This window comes from Ictalurus punctatus, chromosome 23, assembly GCF_001660625.3.
Source record: "Ictalurus punctatus breed USDA103 chromosome 23, Coco_2.0, whole genome shotgun sequence".
Taxonomy (NCBI): domain Eukaryota; kingdom Metazoa; phylum Chordata; class Actinopteri; order Siluriformes; family Ictaluridae; genus Ictalurus; species Ictalurus punctatus.
The window spans coordinates 3,748,214-3,775,196 of NC_030438.2; the positions used below are offsets into that span (position 1 = coordinate 3,748,214).

General features: G+C 40.4%; 2 protein-coding genes across 3 annotated transcripts; one reads left to right on the forward strand and one right to left on the reverse strand.

Annotated features, from left to right (window-relative positions):
* Positions 1-1,473: 1,473 nt before the first annotated feature.
* Positions 1,474-14,733, forward strand: pabpn1 (poly(A) binding protein, nuclear 1). Of its 2 annotated transcripts, none has more exons than XM_017453525.2 (7): positions 1,474-1,978; positions 4,687-4,795; positions 5,802-5,869; positions 6,475-6,581; positions 7,259-7,346; positions 7,554-7,705; positions 12,985-14,733. In XM_017453525.2, exons 1-7 carry the CDS (start codon positions 1,844-1,846, stop codon positions 13,163-13,165), a joined length of 840 nt encoding a protein of 279 aa, XP_017309014.1. In that variant the 5' UTR covers positions 1,474-1,843; the 3' UTR covers positions 13,166-14,733. The 2 variants fall into 2 exon arrangements, with proteins under 2 accessions (XP_017309014.1, XP_053530714.1); XM_053674739.1 differs by having other exon boundaries at positions 1,476-1,978; positions 11,727-14,733.
* Positions 14,734-17,709: 2,976 nt separating this feature from the next.
* On the reverse strand, positions 17,710-26,698 carry ngdn (neuroguidin, EIF4E binding protein). The gene is made up of 11 exons (XM_017453527.3): positions 26,675-26,698; positions 25,622-25,681; positions 25,063-25,134; positions 24,846-24,983; positions 23,833-23,917; positions 23,051-23,103; positions 22,713-22,833; positions 21,805-21,979; positions 18,516-18,663; positions 17,888-17,951; positions 17,710-17,804 (listed from the first exon to the last, which is right to left on the reverse strand). Exons 1-11 carry the CDS (start codon positions 26,696-26,698, stop codon positions 17,785-17,787), a joined length of 960 nt encoding a protein of 319 aa, XP_017309016.1. The 3' UTR covers positions 17,710-17,784.
* Positions 26,699-26,983: the final 285 nt, after the last annotated feature.

The window sequence follows — 26,983 nt, forward strand, 5'->3', positions numbered from 1 at the left end:
CAGTGCTTGACTTTTTACCAAGGGTCAAATATTGCTCAAGCATGGTTTGTAATTTGCATGCCTATTTTTGAAGAGCTGTCTTTCTTCTTCAAATCTGAACCACATCTATCTTTCGAAGTCTCTAAATTACTTGTCTGTCAAGGTTTTTTTGTTTGGGTTTTTTTTTTGTTTGTTTGTTTTTGTTTTGTTTTTTTTTACTGCAAAGAACTACACACTTTTATGGATTTTGCAATAACTAGTAAAACATCTAAAAATAAAAATTGCCCTATTAATAAAATCAGTGCAATCGCTTACATTACAAGAACGTTTCTGAACAGTGTACTGTGACACGGGTTGTTTCAACCAATCAGATACTGACGTTTCAACTTGGACGTTCGATATTCCCAGATATGCGGAAATTAAGGGACCGTCTCTAAAGTTACATACGACATTGTTAAACACGTTTCTAACTTCAATAGCATTTGAAGGGAATGACTTATAGTCGTATAACCAACTGGAAAGTGTTCATCTAGGTGTCGGGTATGATGCACACCTTTTAGATTTTTTTATGTTTAACAAATAAACTATTAAATCATATGTTAATATTGACATGTATTTCACTACAGAATGGGCTCATGCACAAAATATAAATATACAATTTACTTAAAGCTCAATAATATTTGAAGGGAATGATGTACAGTAAACATCAAAAATCTAAAAGGTGGGCATCATACCTGACGCCTAGATGAACACTTTCCAGTTGGTTGTGTGATTGTACATCATTCCCTTCGAATGCTATTGAAGTTAGAAACGTGTTCAACAATGTCGTATGTAACTTTAGAGACGGTCCCTTAATTTCCGCATTTCTGGGAATATCGAACGTCCAATTTCAAACCAACTTTATTCGGTGACGTTAAATCCGGGTATGTATGTATGCATCTGTATGAGCTCTTGCTGGCGGTTGAGAAGCCACTAGCTAATCAAATCGACGCAAGTGTCTGGCTTCACCTCTTTTTTTTGTTTGTTTGTTTGTTTTGTTGTTTTTTAAATCAGAATAATGTTAAGTAACCACTAGCACTACAGCATTGCTAGCATTGCTAGTTAGTCAAGATTATTCACACGCAAATACTGACTGGGCTGACTCTATATAATTCTGTTTGTTGTTGTTTTTTTTTTTTTGGTTGTGTTTTTTTTTTTTTTTTAAACTGAAAAACAGCACACAATTTAAAATGTGTATACACTGTGTTATCTGTAAACCGATCCCAGCCACAAAGGACCAAACTTTAAAAGTGATTGATCGAGTATTCACTTCCGACATCAACGTGCTGTGACTGACACCCTTTCGTCCAATCACAAAAGAGATTGTAAAGTCAAGTTCGCCACCGAAGAGAAACGTTCAGACGCACAGCCAACGGGAGCGCCTGATATATAATAGAGGCGGGTCTAAACTCTTGTCATTGTCCTATAAACTATTGAGTTTGCGCCTGCAGTGACCTAGCGCCCCGCCCATGACTTCCATTTCTGTTCTGGATCACACGGCGCAAAGCGAATAATACACATTTGGGGTTTTTTTTTTTCTTCCCCCTGAATAATATTGATGTGACTGATAATTATAGCGAACACGAGTCCTTCCTGGTCACAGCACGGAAGATAGTTGAATTGGTCTAGCGAGTAGCAGTGAGTTATTTCTTGTAAGCGGAAAAGGTTTGAACCTTTTGTGAAGGAAACGGGCCTCTTTATTCCTCTTTTTAACTTTAGCGGGGTATTTTCCGCCGTTTTTTCCCCCTCCACCTTCTGCCCCTCGCGCTCTCCAGCGGTGTGAGTAGAAGCACGAGGCGCGCGCGGAGCGGCGGGAATCGGCCCGATGGCGGAGTTCGGTAATGGATTGGCGGAGGAATCTCTGCTCGACTCAGACCCCGGTCACCCAGAGCTGGAAGATCCGGGTGTTGGTGACGAAGAACCGGGTTTAGATGAGGGAGAGGCCGCTATTGAAGACCCGGTGAGTTAAGGACGTTATTACAGCGTTATTATCTCACAGCAGCGAGTCTGATATTGGAATTACACCGAGATCACATGTTTAGCTAGCTGGCTAGTATTCACCCTCGTGTATGATTTTTTTTATTATTAGTCTCTGACATTCAAATACAAATACCTCCGTGTTTAGGTTTATATTGTAAGGATTTTTTTAAAATCCGTTGGCGCGGTCCGCCATTGTGGCTCGCGCGGTGTTCACTGTGTAAGCTTTAACGCATGGCGTTGGCGGCCATGTTGGCGCAACATTGGTTTTTTTTTTTTTTTTTTTTTTTTTTTTTTTTTTGGTTGGTGGGGGGAGAAGAAAAAAAAACCTTCGTCGCAAAAAAATGCGAGAGGGGGTTAACGTTAGAGGGTAGGACAGGCCGCCATTAACGCCGCTGCTGTCTGCAGAGAGGCGAGAAGCTCACGGTAAAACACGCCTCTTTTTTATTATTAGCGAGAATAAAAATGCCTCTCTTTGCTAGCTAGGATGCTAACAGCCAGCAGCTTTGTCGCGTTGTCGCTGTTTGCTAACGCGGTAGGCTAATGTTATACCGCCGGGATGCCGATGAAACGCTTTTCGCGCTGTTTTTAACCGAATATACGGACAAGAAAAGATCCAGCCGTGTGTTGCGTGGTGGATTCCTATGAAAGCCGATTAACTGCTTTGTGGATTTGTGGTTGTGAAATGAGATTTTTCGGTACCGTTAACGTTCCCTCCGCTAGCCTCGGGCTCTGCTAATTTAATGCGCGTTTGTCAGATGCTGCTGCGGTTTGTTACACGCATTATTTATTTATTATTTAAAACCGCGTTAATCTGATAGCAGGGCGTTGTGCGTGTGCTAAACGAGCATATTATTAATTTTGGAATAAATCTAAGCGCGTTATTTATCGCGTTGCATTTTTGTGTGTTTTACATGTCCATTTTTCTTTGGATAATAGGCTAAATCTGAGCGCCTTCACAGAGACACTGACGTACATGCTGATAACATGTTCAGTCTCTTCAACACACACACACACACACATTCTCTTGCTGTGATTCAGAGCAGATCATGACGGAATTTAAATAATAATAATAATAATCCTGTAATATGATGAAACATGGCTGGGTTTGTGATGAAAAATGGTGTATAAGTGTGTTAGGACGGGGCATGGTGCTATCTGCCCTGCAATGCAGCACTGCCACAAGAGCATCACACTACAAGAGTGTGTGTGTGTGTGTGTGTGTGTGTGTGTGTGTGTAAAAGAATGGCATCACGCCTTTCCCTGTCCATTAGTGTGCTACACACATGTAGGCTCTGCCGCAAACCTCCTACTGCCGATACACATCGGTGTGTTAATGAGAGATCACCGCTGTGCGAAGCAGCTCGATGGCGAAAACGCCTCCTCTACATGATTTTTAGTGTTTGTAATTAGGTAAGGGTGCAGGTGTTTATACGTTCAGTGGTTTAGGACACGACGTTATCGATCAGCTGTGCGCAGGAAATCATACAGAGGATGTTCAGTATGATGGTGTGCACTTTCGGAGAGAATTCCGAGGATGTGTTTAATTCACCAGGATGAGATTGGTGCCACTACAGCTCTTAGTGTGTGTGAATGATTGGTCATGTAAAGGTTGTGCATGCGAAGAGGGGTGTGCTACCTTTGTGTGTGTGTGTGTGTGTGTGTGAGGGAGAGAGAGAGATCTGGATGCACTAAAACATGCCTAGAACTTAGTCTGCATCGAATTGATTTGGGCACATTGGATGATAATAATAATAATAATAATAATAATAATAGGTGACACGGTGGTGCAGTGGGTAGCATTGTATCTGCACAGCTCCAGTGTCCCCAGTTAGATCCTGAGCGCAGATTACTATCTGTATATAGTTTCTGTTCATGTTCTCCTCATGTCCATATGGGTTTCTTCAGGGTTTTCTCCCACCTTCCAAATCACGTCCGTACGAGGAACGGTTACTCTAAACCGTCTCTTGCTGTGAACAAGTGTGTGTGTGTGTGGCTCCAGATCTATTGCGATCCTGGTTACTAAAGATGAACTACTACTAGTAGTAGAAGTAGTCGTAATCGCAGCATCACAGATTGTTTCTAACAGAAAGCAGAGAGAAGAATTTTTATTTTTTTTTAATTGCAAGCATTGCATTTAATAAACACTTGCAATACGGAGCAAGTTTGCATGGTTTTTAATCTTTCAATATTTTCCACCTCCTTTTCACACTTCATTTGATCCATCCCAAACATATTAGGTAACATGCGTCGGTGTAGGCCTGAGCCAATGCTAAATTCCGCTGTCGCAAGCTTGACCTAATCATTAACCTCAATTTATATTATTATTATTATTATTATTTCGGATCAACGGTACTGTCGGTATCACTATCTAGGGAACAGATGTGTGATGGACATGCAGCACTGCTTAAAAATTGTACAGGATACACTAGACAGCCGTGTCTCTTTATGAACGGGGCGGATTTTACACCGGGAGCATGAATTTAGAGGATCGTTCGCGATGATATTGCGTCGGCTAAATTTCCGCCGATTATTGTAGAACACCTCGTCGACACGTGCAATTCGTCACGGGACCTGAGCGATACTCTAGCTTGTGTTAAAATGCCGTTTGATGAGCATTTGTCTTCATTAGCCGTAATATTATATCGTGTTCTTGCTAACGCCGTCGTTGTAATTTAACAATGTCTACAGGAGCTGGAGGCCATTAAAGCCCGGGTGAGAGAGATGGAGGAGGAAGCAGAGAAACTGAAGGAGCTCCAGAACGAAGTGGAGAAACAGATGAACCTTAGTCCTCCTCCTGGTGAGTGTGTTTTGTGTGAAAAGGAGAACACTGCACATTGGGGCGCTGCTGACAAATAAGAGCTGCGCCCGAGCAGGAGCGGCGAAACAACTGGGTCACTTGAGATGTTCTTCTTCTGCCTGCAACCTAGATTCTTTTCAGGAACGGCACAAAAACACTGCCTTTATCTTTGCATGTGCTGCTAATAAATCGTCACATCACATGAGGATTTCTTAGCGTTTTGTCTAGGAATATGATCTTACCATGCTTGTCTATTTAAATAAATACGGTTTCCTTTTATCAAAAAGTTTTGGAACATTTTAGAAATGTAGCGCGAGCTCTGTGATTTCACGTTGCTCTAGCTGGTCAACAGAATTGCATGATTTTATCCTCTGAGGAGAGAACGTGGCACAGTTGTCACTGAGTGCACGAGGCCATTACCGTTGCTCTTAATACATTGAAATTAATACGAAACATTACATTTCTGTCTAAAATCGCTGAAATAATTTACAGTTTCGACCCTTAAAAACCTCCAGAAACATTGTCAGACATTACTCTAACCTACTTCTGGAGATCATTGCGAATTCTAGTCATGGACGTTAATCAGGACTACTGTGCGACCGTTTGATCAATCCGTGGCCTGCGCTATTTTTAGCTCCACTCGCATGTTCCAGTTCGAGACGCATGGTACCTGGGTGAAAAGGGTAACCAAAATGTAGCATGGTTACTCAAGTATAGGAATTATGGGTAATTTGCCGAGCTGAGCCATGCCTCGTCATCCGGTGGGGGAGGAAAGCACTAAGCTTTCTTACTTTAACCGGATTTGAAGGCCGAGTCACGCACGTCTCTAGTGGCTCAAAGAATTTGGTTAAAAAGATCATCGACATACAATAAGAAAAATGCCTGCGATATCGTAGCCTTTAGAAACCCTTTCGTTAACATTAACCTCATTTCAAATCCTTAATTGCGATACAAATGCGTACGAGTTTTCTTAAAATGATACCCTATTATTTTTTTTCCACCACAGCTGGTCCTGTCATCATGTCCATTGAAGAGAAGATCGAAGCAGATGGAAGATCAATTTATGTTGGAAATGTACGGGTTTCTCTTACACTTTTTAACCAGTTATAAATAGTCGGTAGTACTGGCAAATGTTTTTCTAGTAGTTACTGTGTGTGAGAGTTTATTTATTTATTTATTTTGATATAAAGGCTAATGCTCTGTAGATTTAGAGAGCAGTAAGACACATGCATTTATTCTAAGAAGATGTTTAGTTATATTTATGAGTGAGCCACTAACAGTATCTAGTATTTCATGTAATAATAATAATAATAATAATACAGAACTTGTCATACATACAAGAAATTATCATTTACAAGTGAAAGCTAGAGATGGGACCCAGAAAATGGTAGTGAGAGCAGGGTGTGGGGTTTCTTGTTTTGTTTTTTTCTTCCTTTTTGTGACTGATTGTGGGTCAGTCAGATATGAAGCCCCATTCAGTGACGGACAGATTCTTGTACACAACAGCTTTGTGCTCATTCAGAAGTACTACATTCTTTCTACAATTGAGGAACGGGCTTATACAGAACATTGCGTCATGTACTGAATAAAGTACGACACCTTGACCTTTTCATAATGTATGACCTGATCATGGACTGAGAATGTCTTTGTGTTAAAATGTTTTTGTTTGTTCTCTGCAGGTGGATTATGGAGCAACAGCCGAGGAGCTTGAAGCTCATTTTCACGGCTGTGGCTCTGTTAACAGAGTCACTATCCTGTGTGACAAATTCACAGGACACCCGAAAGGGTAATCGTTAAAACGCTACATTCTCTCTGTCCATCACTCTTTCTCCGTTGTTCGTTGCAGTTCATTTTGATATTCCTGAGCAATGATTGTTCTTCTATAGCAATGATACGGCTTATTAACTCCTTTTGTTTAAATCTAGTGTGTTTTACTGTTGATTATAAATGTACGTTTTTTTTTTTTTGTTTGTTTGTTTTTTTTTCCCCTTTCCGGCGTATGACGTTTATCCGTTCTTGAATTTCGCGGAGACGCATCAGATTTGTCCTTGTAGAAGTTGTATCGTTATTCAGTAGAAGTGGGTGGCATGATGGTTTTATAGTAGTATACTGTTTGGGATGCAGACATGAATACACAATGAACGTGTTTTTCACTTGTCACTCAACCCAACCCCATGTTTATTAAATATCCTTCTGTGAATGTTCTAAAATAGGATTCGGTTAAATTCAAGACATTTCCTAAAGTTGCTTTCACCTGTTTTGTAAATAATTCTACTGTGCATTGTTTGTTTGTTTGTTTGTTTGTTTGTTTGTTTGTTTTTTCTTTTCTTTCTTCATAATCCATAGTTATCCATAATCGGTCGATGTCTTGATTATTTCTTTCACCCACCTGACCCAGGTGTATGCCTCCTGATTGTGTTTAAAAATTTTTTTTTTTTTTTTTTTTTTTTCTTCGCATTTCAGGTTTGCATATATTGAGTTTGCAGACAAGGAATCTGTTAGAACAGCAATGGCACTGGATGAGTCCTTATTCCGAGGAAGGCAGATAAAGGTAAACGTGTTTAAACAGATATCAGTTTAAGTGGGGGGAAAAAAAAGGTGCATTATTGGCTAGAAATGCTGATGGTTAGGGAATCTCGGGTACAAACTTTCACAGTTTGTGGCCCGTGTGACTTTTACCCACAACTGGGTTAAAGAGTTAAACATCGGTAGCGCGTTCAGAGCCGTAGCTCAATATTTGACCTTGAACGATTTTCAGGTTGGGGCTAAGAGAACGAACCGACCCGGTATCAGCACCACAGACCGCGGGTTTCCACGGGCCCGATTCCGCTCACGTGGAGGAAGTTTCTCGTCTCGGGCTCGGTATTACAGCGGATACACACCACCCAGAGGAAGAGGACGGGCCTTCAGGTGAACAGATGACACACCTCAGTCTTGCTCACATTTGTGTACACACTACTGAACTTGATAGTATTGAGAGCGTTGCAGCCTTCGCATTTACCCAAAAATAAGGCTGTGTACACACACACACACACACTTAGTGACAGAGTGGCCAAGTCTTAGAACACAATTCGCAAAACATATTTCTAAGTAGTACACTTGGATGATTTTTAGGTAAAAGATTTTGTTCAGCGTCTCTTCATCTTAATGAAAATTAGGTTCATATTTTAATAACAGTATCTGCAGGATGAGATAAAACTGACACCCCCTTGGTGCTTGAACTCTTTACCGACCATCGTAAATTTGAGTTAAAAGTACAGAAAGCCTTTTCCTTTCAGACCTACCGGATCTGTCACCAGTGTGCATGAGATTATATTACTCTACCTCGACTCGGGTTAAAAAGGAAAACGCCTAACTCCCGCCCCCTGTTTTTACCGTTCCTATGCTGTGACTATCTGTTAGGATAATGGAGAAAAACATTTCCTTTGTCAGCTGCTCACTGGACCATCCGACCTTCTCAATCAGATGTCATTTGGGCATTTAACGGGTCGTCGCCCCAACCCCTGACATCCCCCAACCCCCAAAATGAACGGCCGAGCAACTGAAATCCGACCCGGCGTTCAGGATTAATCTGAACAAAGCCAACTTTGGGTTTAAACCCGCCCCTAATCGTACAGTTTATGCTCTTCAAAATGCAGCAACGCTTGTGTTTAGCCAAAAAAACAAAAGCTTCACACTACATTTGAATATGCTAATTTGAGGTTAAACTTAAAGTTTCGATATTTTACATTTTTAAACATGTATTTAAAGAAGAATAGGTTCGGTAGCCTAGCAAAGTACTTGCGATTTTTAAATTCATGCATTAACACGGAGGCTAATAAAAAGGAAATGTTAAATGTTCACTTAATCCTTTTACCTTTAAAATTGGCTTAAAATGATATTGTGGCCACTTTTTGTAATATTAGGAATGATGTCGTGGCAGTTAAATAGATTAAATCATGTATTCTAAAGGTTTTACACAATATTATTAAATATTGTGCCCTTTTTTTTTCTTTCTTTTTTTTTTTTTTTAAATAAATGAGGCAGACTTCTCGAACATAAGTAAAGGCCAAAATGCCATCTGCATCAACAGCCCCCTTCATATTGGGATGCGGGGGAAGTAAATCAGACTTGGCCACAAGATATTATAGAACCAATCACTGGCACATATCTAGTGGCTAGTTATTATGCGATTGATTATACAAGATGATTTTATGCATCTAGATTTCACTTCCAGAAATGAAGGTTTCATTCCTGCAGCCTGATATTGATTTCAAGTAATTTAACTTGTGTATATTGTGACCTGTGCTCTTATAAAGCACACAGGTGGGGGGGGGGTGAGGAGTGTGTGTGACTAAGCTGTGTTTGCATCTTTGATTGAATGTTCTTGCATGTTTGTGTGTCTGAAGTGCTTTTGTGGAGACACTGCATGTCACCTGTGTATGTGTTTGTGCTTAAAGTTTGTTTCCATCCATCTGTTTTACAAATCAAAAGTATTACAGGAATAAAGTTTGCGCTCATCCGAGATGTGTTAAAAAAAAAAAAAAAAAAAAAAAATTGGGTATGGAACGTGATCGCAGCCTGTAAAGACCGCTCTTGTCGTGTGCTTCACACAAACAGAAATGTCGCGTAAGGAACGTAGCAGTTTACCCATCACAGATTGTGATATTTCGCAGGCGTGTTGGTGGCGTTCACAGCAAAATGTAGCGTACAAATTGCGGAACTCGGCACCCTGTTTTTGCACACTGTGGTTTCGGCCTGTACTACACAGCAGAAGGAGCAGAGCCATCAAGGGTCCGACACGCTAGCCGAGCACACTTGCTGTTCATAAGTTGTTAATAGGTCATTATTACAGCTCTTTACTAACAGTAGCTGCGTTCAAAATGGCACAAATTCCATAGTGAAGGAGCGGACAAATTATTAGCCCGGGCACACAGATCAGATTATGTATCTGGGCTGTCGGGTTCGTTCACGGTTGCGCAGCAGACCGGCTTCAGGCAGAACGGACAGACAGGTTCAGATACACCTGTCACTTGTCTCACAGCCAAAGAAGGACAAACTACTTTTATTACTTTGTTTACTTTGGCAGGAAAAATTTGAAACGATTATGTTCGTTTAAAGGCAACATGCTCTTCCATCTGCTGCATTATGTATGTGAGTCAAGGACACGGTGTGGCTGTTGGTAGACAACATAAATATAAGTGTACAGTATTAGTAGGCATACAGTGCAGTGTAGTGCAAGAACTAGAACTGTAATACACTATCGCAATACCTCACAAGTAAATAATTCATCCAGCGAAAACGAGGAAAAGGGGCGCGGTCACACTAGACTTTCAGCATGCGAAATTTCTTCGGAGGCCGCTGCGAATATGAGCCGCAACCGGATATGACGGGGTGAAAAGCCAAGATGTTGTTTTAATCCGCAATCGCGAAACAATTGCCCAAATATCTGTTTCAGTGTTAAAATAAAACCATCTGTTCTTGCAGAAATGAACGCAAAATCAAGGGAACGCAAAATTACCGCAGATTTTCTGCCGCCCTGGGCCGAGACGTGTCGCGTGATGTCATCACGACGCACATTCGGCCAAAGCCCTATTTGATTCACTTGTCGAACATGATTTCAGCTAAAAAGTTCTCATTTACCATCAAACATCACCGCGAAAGGCCGCGCGAAACGATCTTGTGGAATCGCATCTTCGCCGGTTCAAGTCGGTTTCCGCAAATTGCATCGCACATTTGGAAGGGGGGGGGGGGGGGGGGGGGGCGGGGGGGGGGGGGGCGGGTGGGGGGAGGCCACCACGAAATCAATGTCAAAAATACTCGCTGAAATCCTGCTTCCTTCATCTTGGATTTTCTGAAGAGGTCACGCTGTGACGTGTCGATCTTCTACTGATCACACATGATTTTATGTGATACCAATTCGCAGGTCAGAGTTCACCAAACGTCTCGACATTGAGCTCGCGTTTCCGGCCTCCTGCATCCGCGCACGTATAAACGGAGGTCGGTGGGATGAAAAGTATAGTGTGGCCACGACGAAACATCAGCCAACAAATTTCTGCCTTTTTGTGTTCATGACCATAGAGATTATCAGGAAAGGATAAGGACTGGCTGCATAAAGGTGCCTCTCTCAGGGATTCAAGTACTCGCTGACTTTTTAAAAAAAAAAAAAAATCTTATCTTATTGAATTACATTTTTTTTATATATATATAGTATACTAAAATACGTTATTAGCTCATAATTTGTAGTTACCCTAGGTAGACTTCCTAGCTAGCTCATGAATTGAATTGTCCACCCTGTAGTCTCACAGTAGTGGCGTTATCAAGCGGTACACTATAAGCAGCATGTGGTTTGGGACGCCGTCCTTGACGGTCGTGGCATGGATAAAGCTACGGCATAGGGATTGGAGATGGATTGTTTCGAGTGAATGGTGAGGTAGTGGGTGTGTGTTTGGCTGCTGCTCTTCTGATGATGCATTTCCATCAATATTCTCAACAGGGGTGAAGAGATGACATTTTATTTTTTGACCATTTTGTAAAACATCTGGATGGAAACATTGTGTGTCCATCATCTCTCCCCTACAGTGACCAAAGGAGCCCTAACAGAGAGAGATAAAGAGGGAGAGAGGATGTCTTCACTTCCCGCCCCCGCCCCCCTAGATTTACCACTTTAATGCATTTGCATTTTGTAGTACTAGATGAAGCCGAACGCTTCATACTATAATATAACATATATATTTTTAAAGAATTATATTCTTCAGTAATGTAGACAAGATGGTATACATTATACTAACTGGACATTCTGTATACCTGAATAGTATTTGTATTAGAAGAATGACTTACCTGTATCTCAAATATTAAGCCCCTTTTTTTTTTTTGTACGCATAACAAATTTGGTGTCCTCCATCTTCAACCAAAAAAAAACTCACCCTCTTTTTCTCTCTCTTTTTTCCAGGGGCCGAGGGCGATCAACATCGTGGTATTCCCCTTACTAATAACTCCCCACTGTCATTTCCCCTTTTTACTGTCATCCCTCCTTTCCCTGTTTAAAAAAAAAAAGAAAAGAAAATAACCCCTCAATAAAAGAAGAAAAAAAGAAGAAAAAAAGACAAAAAATACACAAAGAGGGAGAAAATAGAAAAGAAAAGAGCATCTTCCGGACAGACTGACTTGACTGACTGGTGTGTGTGTGCGCGCGTGAGTGTTGCAGTCACCCCGGTAAGGTACTGAGATTTTGGGGCGGTTCTTGGTTGGCATTTGTGAAATGTTTAGAGAAGATGGTGTGATCTCAGGCTGCAGATGTGTCTCCTTTGGTCTGGCTGTGAGTTCCTCACACAACACAAGGAGCAAACAGTTTTTTTCCCTCCTTTTCTTCTATTGTACCTTGAAGATGTGTGTGAAATTCCCCAAAAGTGATGACGCTGTATGTTTAAGTAGATATGAGGTTTCTAGTTGTTGGTTTTTTTTTTTGTTTGTTTGTTTTTTTTTGAACTGTTAACGTTCATCCATCCTCCATTTAAAAAAAAAAAAAAAAAAAAAAAAAATGTTGATTTCTTTCTCTTGTTTGTTTCTCATGCTTACCTGCATTCTTCCTCTTTCTGACACAGCTTGCAGTTCAGTTCAGGGTGTTTAACATGTTTTTTTATTTTCCCCATAGTGTTCAATTTCATGAGACTTTTTTTTTTTTTTTCCCCCCTGATTTATTACCCAGCCATTCTTTGCATTTTCATTAGTTTCTTCCCTATTGACTCATGGTGTTTGGCTCTTTGAGTATTTAACGCTGACACTGAAGCTTTCAATTGTAAAAACAACAAAAAAAAAAAATCTTCTGCCTCCTTTGTCCACCATCTTCACCTCTGTTTTGTTTCCTTTCTTTCAACTTCCCTCTGTCTTTACTAGGCTATGCCCACTAATGACTCAAAGCCATTGAATGAAATTGAGACCATTTTCTGTTTCCTGCTTTCTGATTTCTTCCCCAAACTTGCCTTATCGCCACTTCAGTTTGCATCTTTCTCTTTCTTTCTCTACATATGCGCTCTGCCACTTCCAACCACTTACATATATTTCGGCTAATCACCCCTAACCGCCCCCAAACCGTCCCCGTGCTTTCCGTTCCTTTTCTGAGCCGTCCTTGTCTGGTTCATTCTCTCTTCTCTTTTTCTTTTCTTCCCCCTCTCTCTCTCTGTGTACTAGACCACTTCTTGTCGTTTCAGGTTTCAGGACCAGTGGAGGCTGAGTACTCCTCCTCCCCCTGTGGCTGCAGCGCCCCCTACAGTCTCACCATCGTCTCTTTCTCTCTCTGCTCCCTCTATCCCTCTATCCACACTCATGTGGGGGGGTGGGGGTGGGGCACAGGGTGATCCCCGGCCCATTTACTACAACAACAAACGTTGAACACGCTCACTAACACACACACACACACACACACACATATACACACACGCACCCACACACCCTACCACCACCACATATTTATATAGCGTGAGCAAAGCAGCTGGTTAAAATGGGAGAGAATGAGACGGTGAGGACAAGAACAGGTTAAAGGTTAAAAGGGAGGGATGCATTTCTAGAGCGCTAGAGGACTGATCCTGGGAATTTAAGGCTATTTAAGAAAGAAAGGAGCAAAGCTTTTATTTGTTGGGAGGGAGGGGGTTGTGTGAGGAGGTTTTTTTCCCTTGGGGGTTTTTTGTTTTGTTTTTTGTTTTGAGACGGGGAAGTGGGTTTGGGGGGAGGGGGGGGACGTTTGGCTTTTTTTTATTTTTTAACCCATGAGTCTGTAATTAGAAAAAAAAAATAAAAGATTGTAAAAATGAAATGGGGTTGTCGTGTTTTTTGTTTTGTTTTTTTTCTCCCTTACAAAAAAGTTTTTCTGGGTGACAAATGTCTAAAGAAACGTCACTGCATGATTTAAGATCTTCCATCCATCCATTTTCAATCGCTTACTCCTTTTCAGGGCCACGGGGGAACCTGGAGCCTATCACAGGAAGCATCTGGCACCAGGCGGGGTACACCCCGGACAGGGTGCCAGTGATTTAAGATCTTAAAGATTTTAAATTTAAGATTGTTTTAAATCAACATGACATGTTTATAGTAGCGGCCTTTACTCCGTACCCAGATTGCACATTGTGATATGTTAAGTATTGGATCATGAATTTATTTATAATGCAATGGAATCATGATGTGGCTGTAATTTTCATTATAAGAGGTCATCTAATTAGCATGTGGAAACACTTTGATTCCCTTATTGATATGAATTCTTTCCCAATGAAGGCAGTATCTGGACAGTGAGATACTCCATAGCAATTGCTACTTTAGAGCTTTCTGCCAAACCATCCCTTAGTTTGTGATCACCATAAATACTTTCTCATTAGTCAAGCTTTCATCCACTTTTTGTGCTATTCTTTTATTGACAATGTGGGGGGGGGATGTTTGCGAAATTTGTTGTCCTGCCTTTTGGCCCTTTAATGATTAAAATGGTGGTGGGGGGATTTCATAACGTTTTTAAAATTGTCACATACATTTTGGTGTATCACAAGAAATCTGCCCTTGAGCTGTTTCAGTACATAATGTTGTATATGTTGCAAATTGTATTCCTTTTGTGTCCTACATGTCCTCAGATCTTTGTAAAATGGAGGGAGTATAGAGACGATTTAATTGAATGGGCCAGGTTACGTTTCACGAATAATGGCGATTGTATGATATAAGATGACCTCAGAATGGAGCAGTTGTTCATCTGATAGCGCTCCAAGGAACTGCCTGTATGCACGAAGCCCATGGGTCTGGAAGAGACCACACAATGGGGCATTCTGGGAGGTAATTCTGAAGCCAGGACCCCTAATCAGGTTTGGAAAATCTATTTTGAAGCCCGTAAGGCCCTCCTGATTGTTGTTTATTTGTTCATTAATATGTATTGAAGTCAGTAGACCTGCACAATAGGGGGAAAATAAACCTGTCCACATTGCTCATTGACCCCTTGTGTATCACACTAATTGAAGCTAATTTTTCAATTATTTAGGTCAGCATTTTATACACACTGGACTTTTATAGAAGTTCATACTGTATAATATAATGTATAACAAAATCTGGTCATCGTAGTGTAGCAACTGGAAAAAGATGATCAGACTAATTATTTAGATCTGCTAAAAAATATCAACGTGGTGCGAAATCTTTACAGTTGATTATATTATTTTCATTTACAGAGTTTGTGTGATATTCTACAAAAGTTTGTGTATCTAAAACTTTATTCCAAACAAATTACAAATGTTGTATTGCTGTATGTATTGGATCTGTACAGTGCATAAACTAGAAATGAAAAGTCGTCAGATAATTGAAAAAAATATATATATATATATATATATATCATTTAGTATTCAAATTCAAACATAGACAAAAAATGTGCTTAGTTATAAATAAATCATTTAATATAAAACATAATAACTTCATAAAATGAGAATTGAAATAATGTTTAATTACTTTGGGTTGCATTTAATATCAATTTGACATTAAGCTTAGTTTGCTATTTCCCTAGAAGGCTATTTTTTAGGCCGTTTTCCTAATATGGATAATGCCTGTGTTAATCTACTTTAAATTAGGACTCTCTGTTTAAAAATAAATATTTTATGCTTGTTTATCAATTAACCCACAGTATTTCTCATTGCTATTTTTTAAAATTCAATTAACAGTGACCATGAGCAGAGAGCTTACATTTAACTGTTTATGGCAGACCTCCTGATTAAAGCGTAAACAAAAAAAAAAGATCGGTATCTGGATCGATATCGGTTGTAAAAATCCTGATCGGAGCATCCCTAATGAACATTAAACTTAAGCGCTGTGCATCTGACGGGTAAATGAACTCAATCACATCCTATGTGAGATTATTCAGGTATATACACAATATACACAGAGCGGTTCGAGAACTGACTCCAGCCCAGAACCATGACAGGGCAAAATGTCTAATAGTGAAGCTTTAAATATATTTAAGAGGAGCGGGATTCAAAGACAGAATTTTGATGTTTATTGTATTTGTTTACAAGGTGGAACAGGTTAATGGTGGTGGGGTTTTTATTTTTTTTTTGCATACAGTCTGTAAAATTAACTGAAAATATTCAATTTAGTTTATCAGAAGGTAAATTAATGTGTCATGCCTCACACTATGTTCCTAAATTCTGTCATAATTGACAAGCTCAAGTTTTCTCATGCCTACTTGTGTGTTATACTGTGGCACATTGACGCTGCCATCTCTTTAAAAAAAAAAAAGAAGAAGAAAGAAAGAAAAACTAAACCAACCGTGCTCAAATTTTTGACTGTTCTCCTAAATTTTTGTAATTAAGTGCTCCTAAAAGAAATTGTTACCGAAGAGCCTTGAAACTGGTTCAGGTATGCTGTGCACAGACCACAGATGTGTTGTCTGTTCTTATATGGACATGCCTTCCTACCAGCACTGGAAGGAAATGGCGATAGGTATGATGGCGAGCAGCACTGCCTGTAGCTCCAACACATTTATGTGGTGTTCCCGCTGCCAAGGACTCCACTGGCCTCTGACTGCCCTGCATTGCCACACAGCTCCCCAGCCTGCCAGGGTCATCTGTGATCACTACTTCCCTGTGAGAAGGTGTGGCCCCTAAGGGAACCCCTTGGGTAAAATATGCTTTTCTCCTCAGTGGGCGCAGGCACCTTAGGCAACAGGTGAATATTTCCTGGAACCTCGGCGGTCGACGTCTGAATTGAATGAATGTTGTAGTCCTGTGACAGGGTTGATACAACCCAGGGATCTGACATACAGTAAGCACTTCCCAGCATCTGAGCTGCTGGCTGGTGAAGCACCCGACCGTGGAAGTGGTACAGTCATTGTCTACTCCTTTGCCCCTTATAATTTCTGTAGATTCGATGGCCTGAAGTCTGGCCTCACTGTGCCAAGTGAGGGGGATGGGTGGAGGTTGGCTGACGAAACCTCTCTGGGCGTTGTGCTCTCGGCTAGGTAATTGGCTGTGGTATGTACTGAGCCGTATTTGTTGCCCTAGAGGGTCTCTGTCTAGCAGAGTGTTCACGATGCAGGCTAGCAAAAAAAAAAAAAAAAAAAAAAAGGCTCTTCAAAATCCTGTATATGTTTGAATTTGAATACTAAAAGAATTTATTTATTTATATATATATAATATTAATGAAGCATGATCAATATGTATGACTAACATTTAGAATACTTAGAAGCATAATTTAAAAGAATAAAATTCAAAGTGTTAACAAGCATAATCAATATATATAATCAACACTTAGAAACGTAATCTAAAAACGTAAAAGACATTCTAATCGAACTATATTCTAAGTGTGTGCCGAGTTAAAAGGATCCCGTGTTTTTCTGTAAATCAGCATTTAGACATCTTGAAGAATCCTGTGTTGTTCTGCACAGAAACGGCTTCTGTAAGTGAACAACCTTGAGGCCCGATACCAAGTGTCGAGTTAGGACAAGGCCGGAGGAAAGGAGGACAGGTGGCGAGGAAGGGAGTTTTGATCAGACGGGGGGAAAAAACTGAGTGAAGCTTTTTTAAAACAACAACAAAAAAAAAACAAATCCAAATGCTGGCTCAAATTTAGCCTATTACCCAAAAACACTTCAAATTCAACATAGAAGCAAATACTCACATCTACCTCTGAACCCAGTTGGAGATAGTAAAAAAAAACCACCAGCCGTGGGTGAGAAGAAGCAAGGGTCCGGATTTATCGGTTCCGTTCCACCACACGAGATCCACACCGATGAGAATTCTCAGAAGTGATCCCAGAATCTGCCCCGTGAACGTGTGTATCGGCGCCTCTACACAGCCAGAACCCCCCTCCAGCTTTCAGTCTGAGGAAGATGTCACCTTCTCTGATCTGGGCCCCATTTTTTTCCTTTATAAAACCTCTAATAGTTCATGATTTGAAATATCACAGACCAAACTCGAAAAAGGGGTTGAATATTTTTATTTGGAAGATGCAAGTACATGAAAACCCTCCTGTCTCGATCCAGACGTAGAGAACCTCTACTTGCGTTTCTTGAACACTGCAAAATGAAAGTAGGACAAATTTTAATTTCAAAATATAACGTGCATGTCAGCAATATCCGATTAGGAAAGAATCACTTACTCTTCTTTTTGTTTTTCTTCTTCAGTACTTTCTTCTTCTTCTTGGGTCTGGGATTATCCAAATCCTAGAATGAAACAACACACTCAGACTAGATCTCATTTGTATCCAAAACTACACTCTGCCCCAAACACTAGAACACAATCTTTTCTTAAAGAGAACAAAAAAATGTCCAAACTCCTTATAGTGCAGTCTTTGCTTTTAACGGCTGGACTGTTCTTGTGTGAGTGAAAATGAATTCTGGCCAATCAGGGGCTTCGTCTGTCCATCCTAGAGATTTGTATTATTGGTGTGCGGAGCTTCAGCAGGACTCTACTGTCCGAAAGACTTCTTTGGTTTGTCTCCCTGTATAAAACTCTACAACAGAGGATTTCCTTTCCAGAAAATACGCAACCATTACGCATCCTCAATAATAATCCTCAATGGAACTTCATGGGATGAATTTTAGTACAGATGTTTCACAAAATATAAGGATGACCTAAATTGTCTCATGAAGCATTTATATTCTAAACGTCCTGGTTTTCTCCAGGATTCTAATAACCTCTACATATATCTGTCCTCACACGTCCATCGATCTGTCTGCCTGCTTTCCCGACCATCTATCCGTGACTTATCAGTCCGTCTCACTCACCGGTGCGTCTCCGCCGGTCAGCGCTGTGATGTCACCGAAGTGTGTGATGCTCTTCAGCTGTGAGGACATTCCCATCATGCGTCTCTTCTTAGCCTTCTGATCTCGGGGGACACTTAGACGCACCATCATAGACTCCTCGTAGTTTTTCCTGCGATATGATTAAACACAAAGTATTCGACGATGACGACCGGTGTGTGAATTATCGACTAAATATTATTTCGGTACAAAATTCGGCACGGAAACGAGCATGAACACGGTCGCAACAGTCTGAAAGACGGATCTGGTCACTCGAACAACATTCAGAAGCGCTAAGGGACACGCATGGACGCTCTACGCTTGTAGTGTAAATGCTAATGCATCTCCGACAACATCGAAGGTCATCGGGTCTGCGGTTCTCATATGGAATTGATCCAAGTCGAGATGTATCTAATACACACTAGGTTAGTGTGATCCAACAATCTCTCCATGACCTTACAGTTCGATGGTGTTGATTGATGTTTACTTCATTTATATTTTATTACCAGACCTTTATGTAGTTTACATAGAAGCACCGCAATTTAACATTCTGGTATGAGTTATTGCTCAAAAACATGTCGAACGAGGAGATGAACAGGAGATGAACCGATCAACATATGAAACTGAAAAGATTTGCTGAGGTGGACGGCACTGGAACCGCCTGGAGAATGTTGCATTTATTCATATATGAAATAAAACCTATGAATGGCACAGAAAAATTTAAACACTCTTTTGTGGCAAATCAAACACTTGACGAATAACGCACACGGGCACGATAATTCTGATAATCGAGTCCATCCAGGATTTCACGACCGCAGAAACGGACGCAAAATCAAGGAAACCGCGATATTCGGAGGAGCCTGCGATTTTTCATAATCGCCGCAGATTCCGGCCGAGACGCGTCACGTGACTACTCTTCTCGCCGTCTTCGATTCACGTGCGTCGGACATGAGTACAGCTAAAAAGGTCTCATTTACCGACGAACATCACTACCAAAGATTGTGCGCAACAATTCAGTACAATTGCAATTTCGCCAATTCAAGTAGTTTACCACTGAGAAAGAAAAATCGCAAATTTTGAAAGTAGCCGCAGCAAAACCGAGCATGTTTTGCCACAACGATCCCCCCCAAAAAATCCTGCGCGGAGTGACGGTCAGCACTCGGATGTGTTCAAGGGATTTAAGCAGCAGATTAGACATAGGAAATGCTGTCCAAGTAAACATTAGACGAGTGATTTGTAAAAGGATTATATTGAAAATGCGCAGTTTTATTTTTACAGTGCTTTAATGCAGAACCAGAAACCTTAAATAAATAAATAAATGAATGAATGAATGAATGAATGAATAAAATACAATCCGGCTCAGTTTTTGTGTTTGCCACTGCCAGCAAGCGGTTCCCGACTGCAAAGCTAATACACCCTCCCTTCCTCTCCTTAAACCTCAATACCGCACGAGTCTAATCCACGCTGTTGTATCTGATACACGTGAAGGTCTGACATTTTGTCTGCAGGTTGGACTATTTGCAGACAATATTAATTCAAATCTTTCCATCTCGTACACGAGCTTCTTTCTTCTCAACGATGGCTTATATAGACGTTACTTTATTCTTTTCATATGTTTATATGTTTGAATACTAAAAGAAATTTTATATATATATATGAATGAGAGCGAGAAAAAGAATACATCGATGAAGCATAATCAATATGTATGACTAACATTTAGAAACTTTAGAATACTTAGAAGCGTAATCAATATATATAATCAATACTTAGAAACGTGATCTAAAAACGTAAAATACATTCTAATCGAACTATATTCTAAGTGTGTGCCGAGTTAAAAGGATCCGGTGTTTTTCTGTAAATCAGCATTTAGACATCTTGAAGAATCCTGTGTTGTTCTGCACAGAATCGGCTTCTGTAAGTGAACAACCTTGAGGCCCGATACCAAGTGTCGAGTTAGGACAAGGCCGGAGGAAAGGAGGACAGGTGGCGAGGAAGGGAGTTTTGATCAGACGGGGGGAAAAAAGGGAAAAAAACTGAGTGAAACCTTTTAAAACAAAACAAAAAAAAAAACAGCTAACTGGTCCTATACCATAGTTATAAAACCAAAAGTAATTAATTATGGCAAAGGAGCAGATTTGTATTTTCGTGGGGGTTTTTTTTTAAAGAAAAAAAAAGGTAAAACCACGCCTAAGATGAGCTCCTTAGCTCAGAAAGGTATGATTAAAAAAGGTCCTGTGTGCGTTTGTATAATGTAGACTGTCTAAAGAGGTCTCACTTTATTTGTTTTGAACAAAGTTGAATTCTTTCGACATCCATAACTCCTGGTCTCTGGAAGTTTTTTTGACTTCGGTTGGAGAGAATTTCCCACAACACTAGTAACATTGGGGATTTTTGAACAGACGTCTCGCTTTCTGTAGTCACGAAATTTGTCTCAAAAGATGCATGGAAAAGAAAAAAAAAAAAAAAAGTCACGTGTAAACGGCTATCGGTCCGAAAGAAATTCGGAAGAGTTGTATGGTTAGAGCTATGCTATCATCATACTGGTATATCATAGGAAATTGATCAAGCTGGGTCATTCCCAGTCATTTCAGATAGGGTTGTTGCTGCTTGTCTCTGATTTGACCCAGCTGTGCCACACCTACATTACTCCATAACTAAGGCCCCGTTTACACTGGGGTGTTTTCATTTTAAAACGCGTAACTTCCGCTATGGTTACTCCTGTAGTCTACACTACTTCGACCCCCGTTTTAGTTTGAAAACTCCGGGCTCGCGTTTCAGTGTAAACAGATCAAAACGAAGACTTTTGAAAATGAAGGCGTGGCTTCGCCCACATTCGCCCCCTGATCGGGTCTTCTGGATCGTTGCGTATCCTTCCCTGATTCGTCGAGCCCATAGCGTCTGACAATTACACCACCTTGATAATATACACGACACCACGGAGACTGAACCGCGAGCTTTGCTGGCTTTGTCGTCATTCTCAGCAGCCGTCGTGCAGTTCAATTCTGTATTTTATAATACTGCAGCTGCCTACATGCGCAAGGGGCGAGCTACGATTAGAGCGAACGGCAACAAAGCTCATTTCGAGCGGCGTAAGCCCTACACGGAACGCCGGTTTGGACTAGCAACCAACTTCCTGTTTACACTTGTATGTGCATGCCCAGTGTGCATGAATGGTCATGTGACGTGCGTATTCGGTCGTGTACGTGTCGTAAACGCCAGTGTAGACGAGGATCGTTTTAAAACACACTCGTGTAAACAGGGCCTAAGTCCTCACCTGTGCTGGTCCTCTCGGATGTCTCGCTCAGTCTGAAAGTCTTGGCGCTCACGGATTTCCTCCGGCGCGTCGCTGTACTGCTGCCGGAGCTCCCCGATCACTGAACTACGGAACGCCGCTTTCCTGCGTTTATCCACAAGCTCCTTCTGCCTATCGGCCTCAGTCAGATCACCGTCTGTGCGAGGAGAAGTGAAAATGAGAGAAAATGAGCCGAGTGTACAATGCTTCATGTTTGCAGAAGAAGAAAAAACATTCCGTTTATAAAGCTTACTGTGATATACATACATACATACAACAATTCAGTATAAATCAAAGGCAAATCAGACTAGATTTAATATTTAATTACTGACACTATCATTAATGAGGCCCTTACATTAGCAGGCTGATTATCACTAGCTCCTGTATCACTACTAGAGATGGTACGAGTAGAGACAGATCATCGGGTAAAAGATGAACGGAGCGGCACAAAACACTCAACATTTCTCGAGTCTGTATTACACAAGCCCCACCCCTCCAGTATAGAAGAGCCAATCACCTTTCTGGTTGAGATGTTACCAAAAACACCCAGCCTATAAGATTCTTACACTGACGAATGAGCAGACACACGGCGCTCGGCTGTGTTAGTTATGAAGAAATACGTGTTGTGTTATTGGAACCACAGACCACATCTTATTTACGGCACTTCTGTCTGATTTTAACAGCTGCGTTTGACAAACCGGTGTCTCGGACGTCATCGTCGATCTGCTCATGGTACAAAAATCGTTGCTAAGGTGGCTCCTCAGCGGACATACTTCACCAGATGGATTATGATGCATGTTTTATAGCCCTGTGATGATCTACAGCTCGTGCCTGTGACCAAACGCTCCCTCTAGTGTTCTATTGCTTAAATGGACATTTAAATGATTTACCATAATGCATCGGGGCGATCCTTGGTGGGACGTATTTCCTGGCTTTGGGAGCCACGTTTTTGCCAGAATCTTTTTTATTTCCATCGTCGTCATCGTCGTCCGATTCCTCAGACTGATCAAGCTGTGGGGAAATAAATAAATAAATAAATAAATAAATAAAATCCCAACAGGCAGCAGATATCACATAACGTTCACTCTTAATATTGTTTACGTTTACATTTATTCATTTAGCAGACGCTTTTATCCAAAGCGACTTACAAATGAGAAAGATACAAACAAATGCTGTTTAATGCTAAGATCACAGAGTGAGAGTCAAATGATGATCTGAAGAGCTTTACCTTGCTGACAAGATTCTCGGGATTCGGACGGAAATGTAGAGGATCGTTCTCAGCTGTGACACAGGAGGAACTGTTAGCAAGCAGTGAGTCGTGTTTATCGTAACAGTATCTGCTAACATGAAAGGTGTGATTGTGTACAAACGGGTGACGAATTAAAGGAATTGGTAAGATTTTGGGCCACCACGAGCCACCAGAACAGCTTCAATACCCCCTAAGCACAGTCTGTACGATTCTCGGGAAATATACTGGAGGTTTAAACACCATTCTTCCAAAAGATTTTCCCTCATCTGGTGTTTTGAGAGCGCTGTCTAACATGTGACTCCAAGCGCTTTCATACGTGTTCGCCTGGTATGAGATCCAGTGACTGCGGCCATAACGTTTCATTTATATAATCATTTTCCCGCCCGTGAAACCATTCACTGAGCCCGCACGGCCCTGGTGATGGGGGCGGAGTCATCCTGGATGAGACCACTCCCATCAGAATATAAAGGTTTCATTACAAATTAAAGGTGATCGGTTGGAAGAACTCTGTATTGATTTGCAGCGACTCTTCCTTCTAAAAAAGGCAAGTGGACCCAAACCATGTCAGCAAGACACCCCTTAATAGAGTCACCAGGTTTTCCTTTCATTTGTCACCGTGCATGAAAATACGATCATTACGATGATCAGTCTAGGAATTCGGACTCATTCTGTTTCACATCGTTCGGTTTCATCGAAAAAAACAACAACAAAAAAAAAACACTGATGATTTTTTTTTTTCCTCCATGGATTAGAAGCCTTACCCAGACTGCCAGTCACAGCAGTGCGCACTAGTTTATCAATCTGATATTTCAGCTTCTGATCGAGAGGACGCATCTTCTCCAGAACCTACAGGAGAGACAGGAAATCTTTTAAGAAGCTTAAATTCTGTGAGAACAAAACTCTGTGTTAAATATAGTTTTTATAGAAAAAAAAAAAACAAACATTGCCATACACAGCATGTAGTGGTAATATTACGTTTCTTTTAGAGGTCGACCGATAGAGGTGGATTTTACTGATAAAATCTACCGATAACTAAGTCGGGCGGTACCTCTCGATAACCGATTAATCAACCGATAGTTTTTTTAATTAATACATAAGTAAAATATTACTTCATTACAAAAATAAACAGTACTGACTGCACCATTAAAATGTACTGTACTTTTTTTTAAAAATTAAAAATGTATAAATATTAATATTTATTTACTATTAATAAATATTAAAGTAAATAATATATATCCAAACTAAACCAAAATGTAACTCTAAATGTTTATTTTTAAATAAAAATACAGACAACAAAATGAATCAAAAAACACTTCAAATAAATAAATAAATAAATAAATAAATAAATAAAGGTGTCGGTGATCATTTTTATTTCGACTCTAAAAGCCCCTCTTCCTACTGTATAATGACGGCGGACCCTTCCGAACCGCTCCGCAACGGACACAACCGGGGAAAACTATCGGTGTGGATTTTTGCAGATAAGCAGCAGTTCCGGCAATCTGTGCCGAGCTTTAATGTCTTTAGCGCGATAACCTAACCTTTTGATACTGCATTTGAAAACGGTTTTCTTCCTAAAACATTACTCTTCAATCGGCGCCATTATGATTACTATTCACTTAAAAAATATCAATCTGACTGAATCAACGACCTACATAATGACAATATTAAACTGATTCAAAGACAAAGACAATGAAAAAAATCTAATACATTACAACACACATCGCGTTTATACAGTGTTTCACTGCATTCACATGGATCAGTGAGAGAATCGGACCGTTCTTATGGTGACCAGCCTGTGGATGGCGTCGTTGTCCTTCAAACTTTGGCCATCTGTCTTAATGCTCATCAGATGTGCAACATCTTGAAGGTAAAATAACAGTAGGTGGTATCGCAGGTCCAGAAAGGACAAACCCTGTCGATAACAAACATTATTAGAAGGAACATTAAAAGTGTTACAGAACACACTGTGCTTTACACGGCCGAACTCTTACCTTAGAAGTCGGATACGTTTTATTCTGGACTTTCTTGATCAAGTCTCGGACGTGGCTCGTAACAAACGCAACCTGAAATTTCAAGGAGAAGAACGTTTCTATTCTGTACATCAGTATAAACGCTATACATCCTAACTGGTCGTTAAGGGAGCACGCACGGTTTATTTTTATACTCGGTTTTAGTAATTAATTGAGGTATTTGTTTTCTTGAGCTAAAATATTGAACAACCCGTGTGTGTGTGTGTGTGGAGATAGTACACAGACATGCTACAATCACTGCACAGCTTCCTAATCACTCAATTAATCCCAATGACGTTCTGATGCATATAATTAATTCCATAAACTCCCAACTATAAATCCAGATTAACAGTCTTCGGGTTCTTTCGCTCTGGTTGCTAAATCATTCGTAGTATACTTCAGTGGCCCGAGATTGTCAGATTTAAAGACTTTATGTTATCACGTCCCTCGGTTCTGCTGGGTGAAATCAGGACAAAACACTATAATGTGATGCAAAGCAGAAGTACAAAGAAGCAGGATTAGGAAACACTTCATTCCAAACCTGTTGCGTGAGTGTGTTGAGTAGCTGCACTGCTTTAGGCAGATCATCCTCAATCACCTCCTGGGGAAAAGGAGATCGAAACTGATGAACGTGACGGAAAAATACAAAACACTCCCAAAATAATGCTCGTGTCTCTGTACAGAAAGCAGCACCGTCTACAGCTGTAACATACTGAAGATTTAACTACTGCTGAATCTTCAATTCCTCTTGATTAGTTGTCGATAACAGCACTTCTGACAGTAGGTTATACAAGCTCGGTCTAAAAACGTAATCATGTCCATTAGCGCTGCAGCTAACGATTATTTTCATAATCGGTTAGTTGGCCGATTATTTCTTTGATTAATCGGATGGGAGGCTTTCGGTACCATTTTTTCGTATATTTAAAATAAAATCCACAAACAGTGTTACAAATATAAACTTCAGACTAAAACTTTACACAACTGTTTGTCCAATTATATAAGACTGAAAAGAACCCAACACACACACACACACACACACACACACACACACACACCAGAATATATATTATTAATTTAGGACTGTAGTTTAATTCAGTGCTTTTTGTGACATCCATTATTATTCATTTTGTTCTGTTGTTTTCTCGTGATCTCGACTTTATTTTCTCGGGATTAATTTTTGTTATGTCGAGATTACGAAAAAAAAACAACTTTTGTGTCGAGATCACGAGAAAACAACAGGGGAAAAAAATCAATAATGCGTGGCCGCTTAGGGCTTCCGTAGTCCATCAGAGTGCTGCTTATTTTTATTTTTATTTTTTTACTAGGCCATCATGATTTCATCTAGATTTTCATCTAGAAGCAGCGTTTTAGCTACATTATCAGTTTAGCTCTACACATCGCGTTAGCGACATGCTAGTTTCACACAGCTAGCCTCTACATTAACGGATTTACATACATTTGCATGTGGTGCCACAAATTTATCAACAGACTATTTGTTTATGAAAGGATAACTGTGTAAAACCATCTTTAGCAACATTTCTCGCACGTAAAGCTTAACTTTATGGTTAATCTTTAGGATTAGAGCACAACTCACGTTATGTACACTGAGGGCCGCCATCTTGAACTACGGCAGGCACACTGGGACATACGCGTTTCTTTCATGGGGATTTCACGATGCGCGATTTTCGCTCTGGGAGACTGGCTCCATTTCTAGGGCCTAAACATGAGTTTGGTGTGAGTAGCGAAAATATAGAATACAAATATAGAATACATTTATATGAAACGTATTGTATATGGTATTATTCTGCTGTACAATATCTCTAGGTAAAATACCACTTGTATGTGTGAGGTATGATTTTCATTTCTTTTTCTTTTTTTTCTAGAAATTTAATTAAATGAACAT

Coding starts and splice junctions, on each gene's coding strand:
- pabpn1 (XM_017453525.2), top strand. CDS start 1,844: ATGGCGGAGTTCGGTAATGGATTGGCGGAGGAATCTCTGCTCGACTCA. Junction 6,582..7,258: donor TTCACAGGACACCCGAAAGG/GTAATCGTTAAA, acceptor TTCGCATTTCAG/GTTTGCATATATTGAGTTTG. Junction 7,706..12,984: donor GGAAGAGGACGGGCCTTCAG/GTGAACAGATGA, acceptor TTGTCGTTTCAG/GTTTCAGGACCAGTGGAGGC.
- ngdn (XM_017453527.3), bottom strand. CDS start 26,698: ATGGCGGCCCTCAGTGTACATAAC. Junction 24,984..25,062: donor AAACGTATCCGACTTCTAAG/GTAAGAGTTCGG, acceptor TGTTATCGACAG/GGTTTGTCCTTTCTGGACCT. Junction 18,664..21,804: donor ATCCGAGAGGACCAGCACAG/GTGAGGACTTAG, acceptor ATCATATCGCAG/GAAAAACTACGAGGAGTCTA.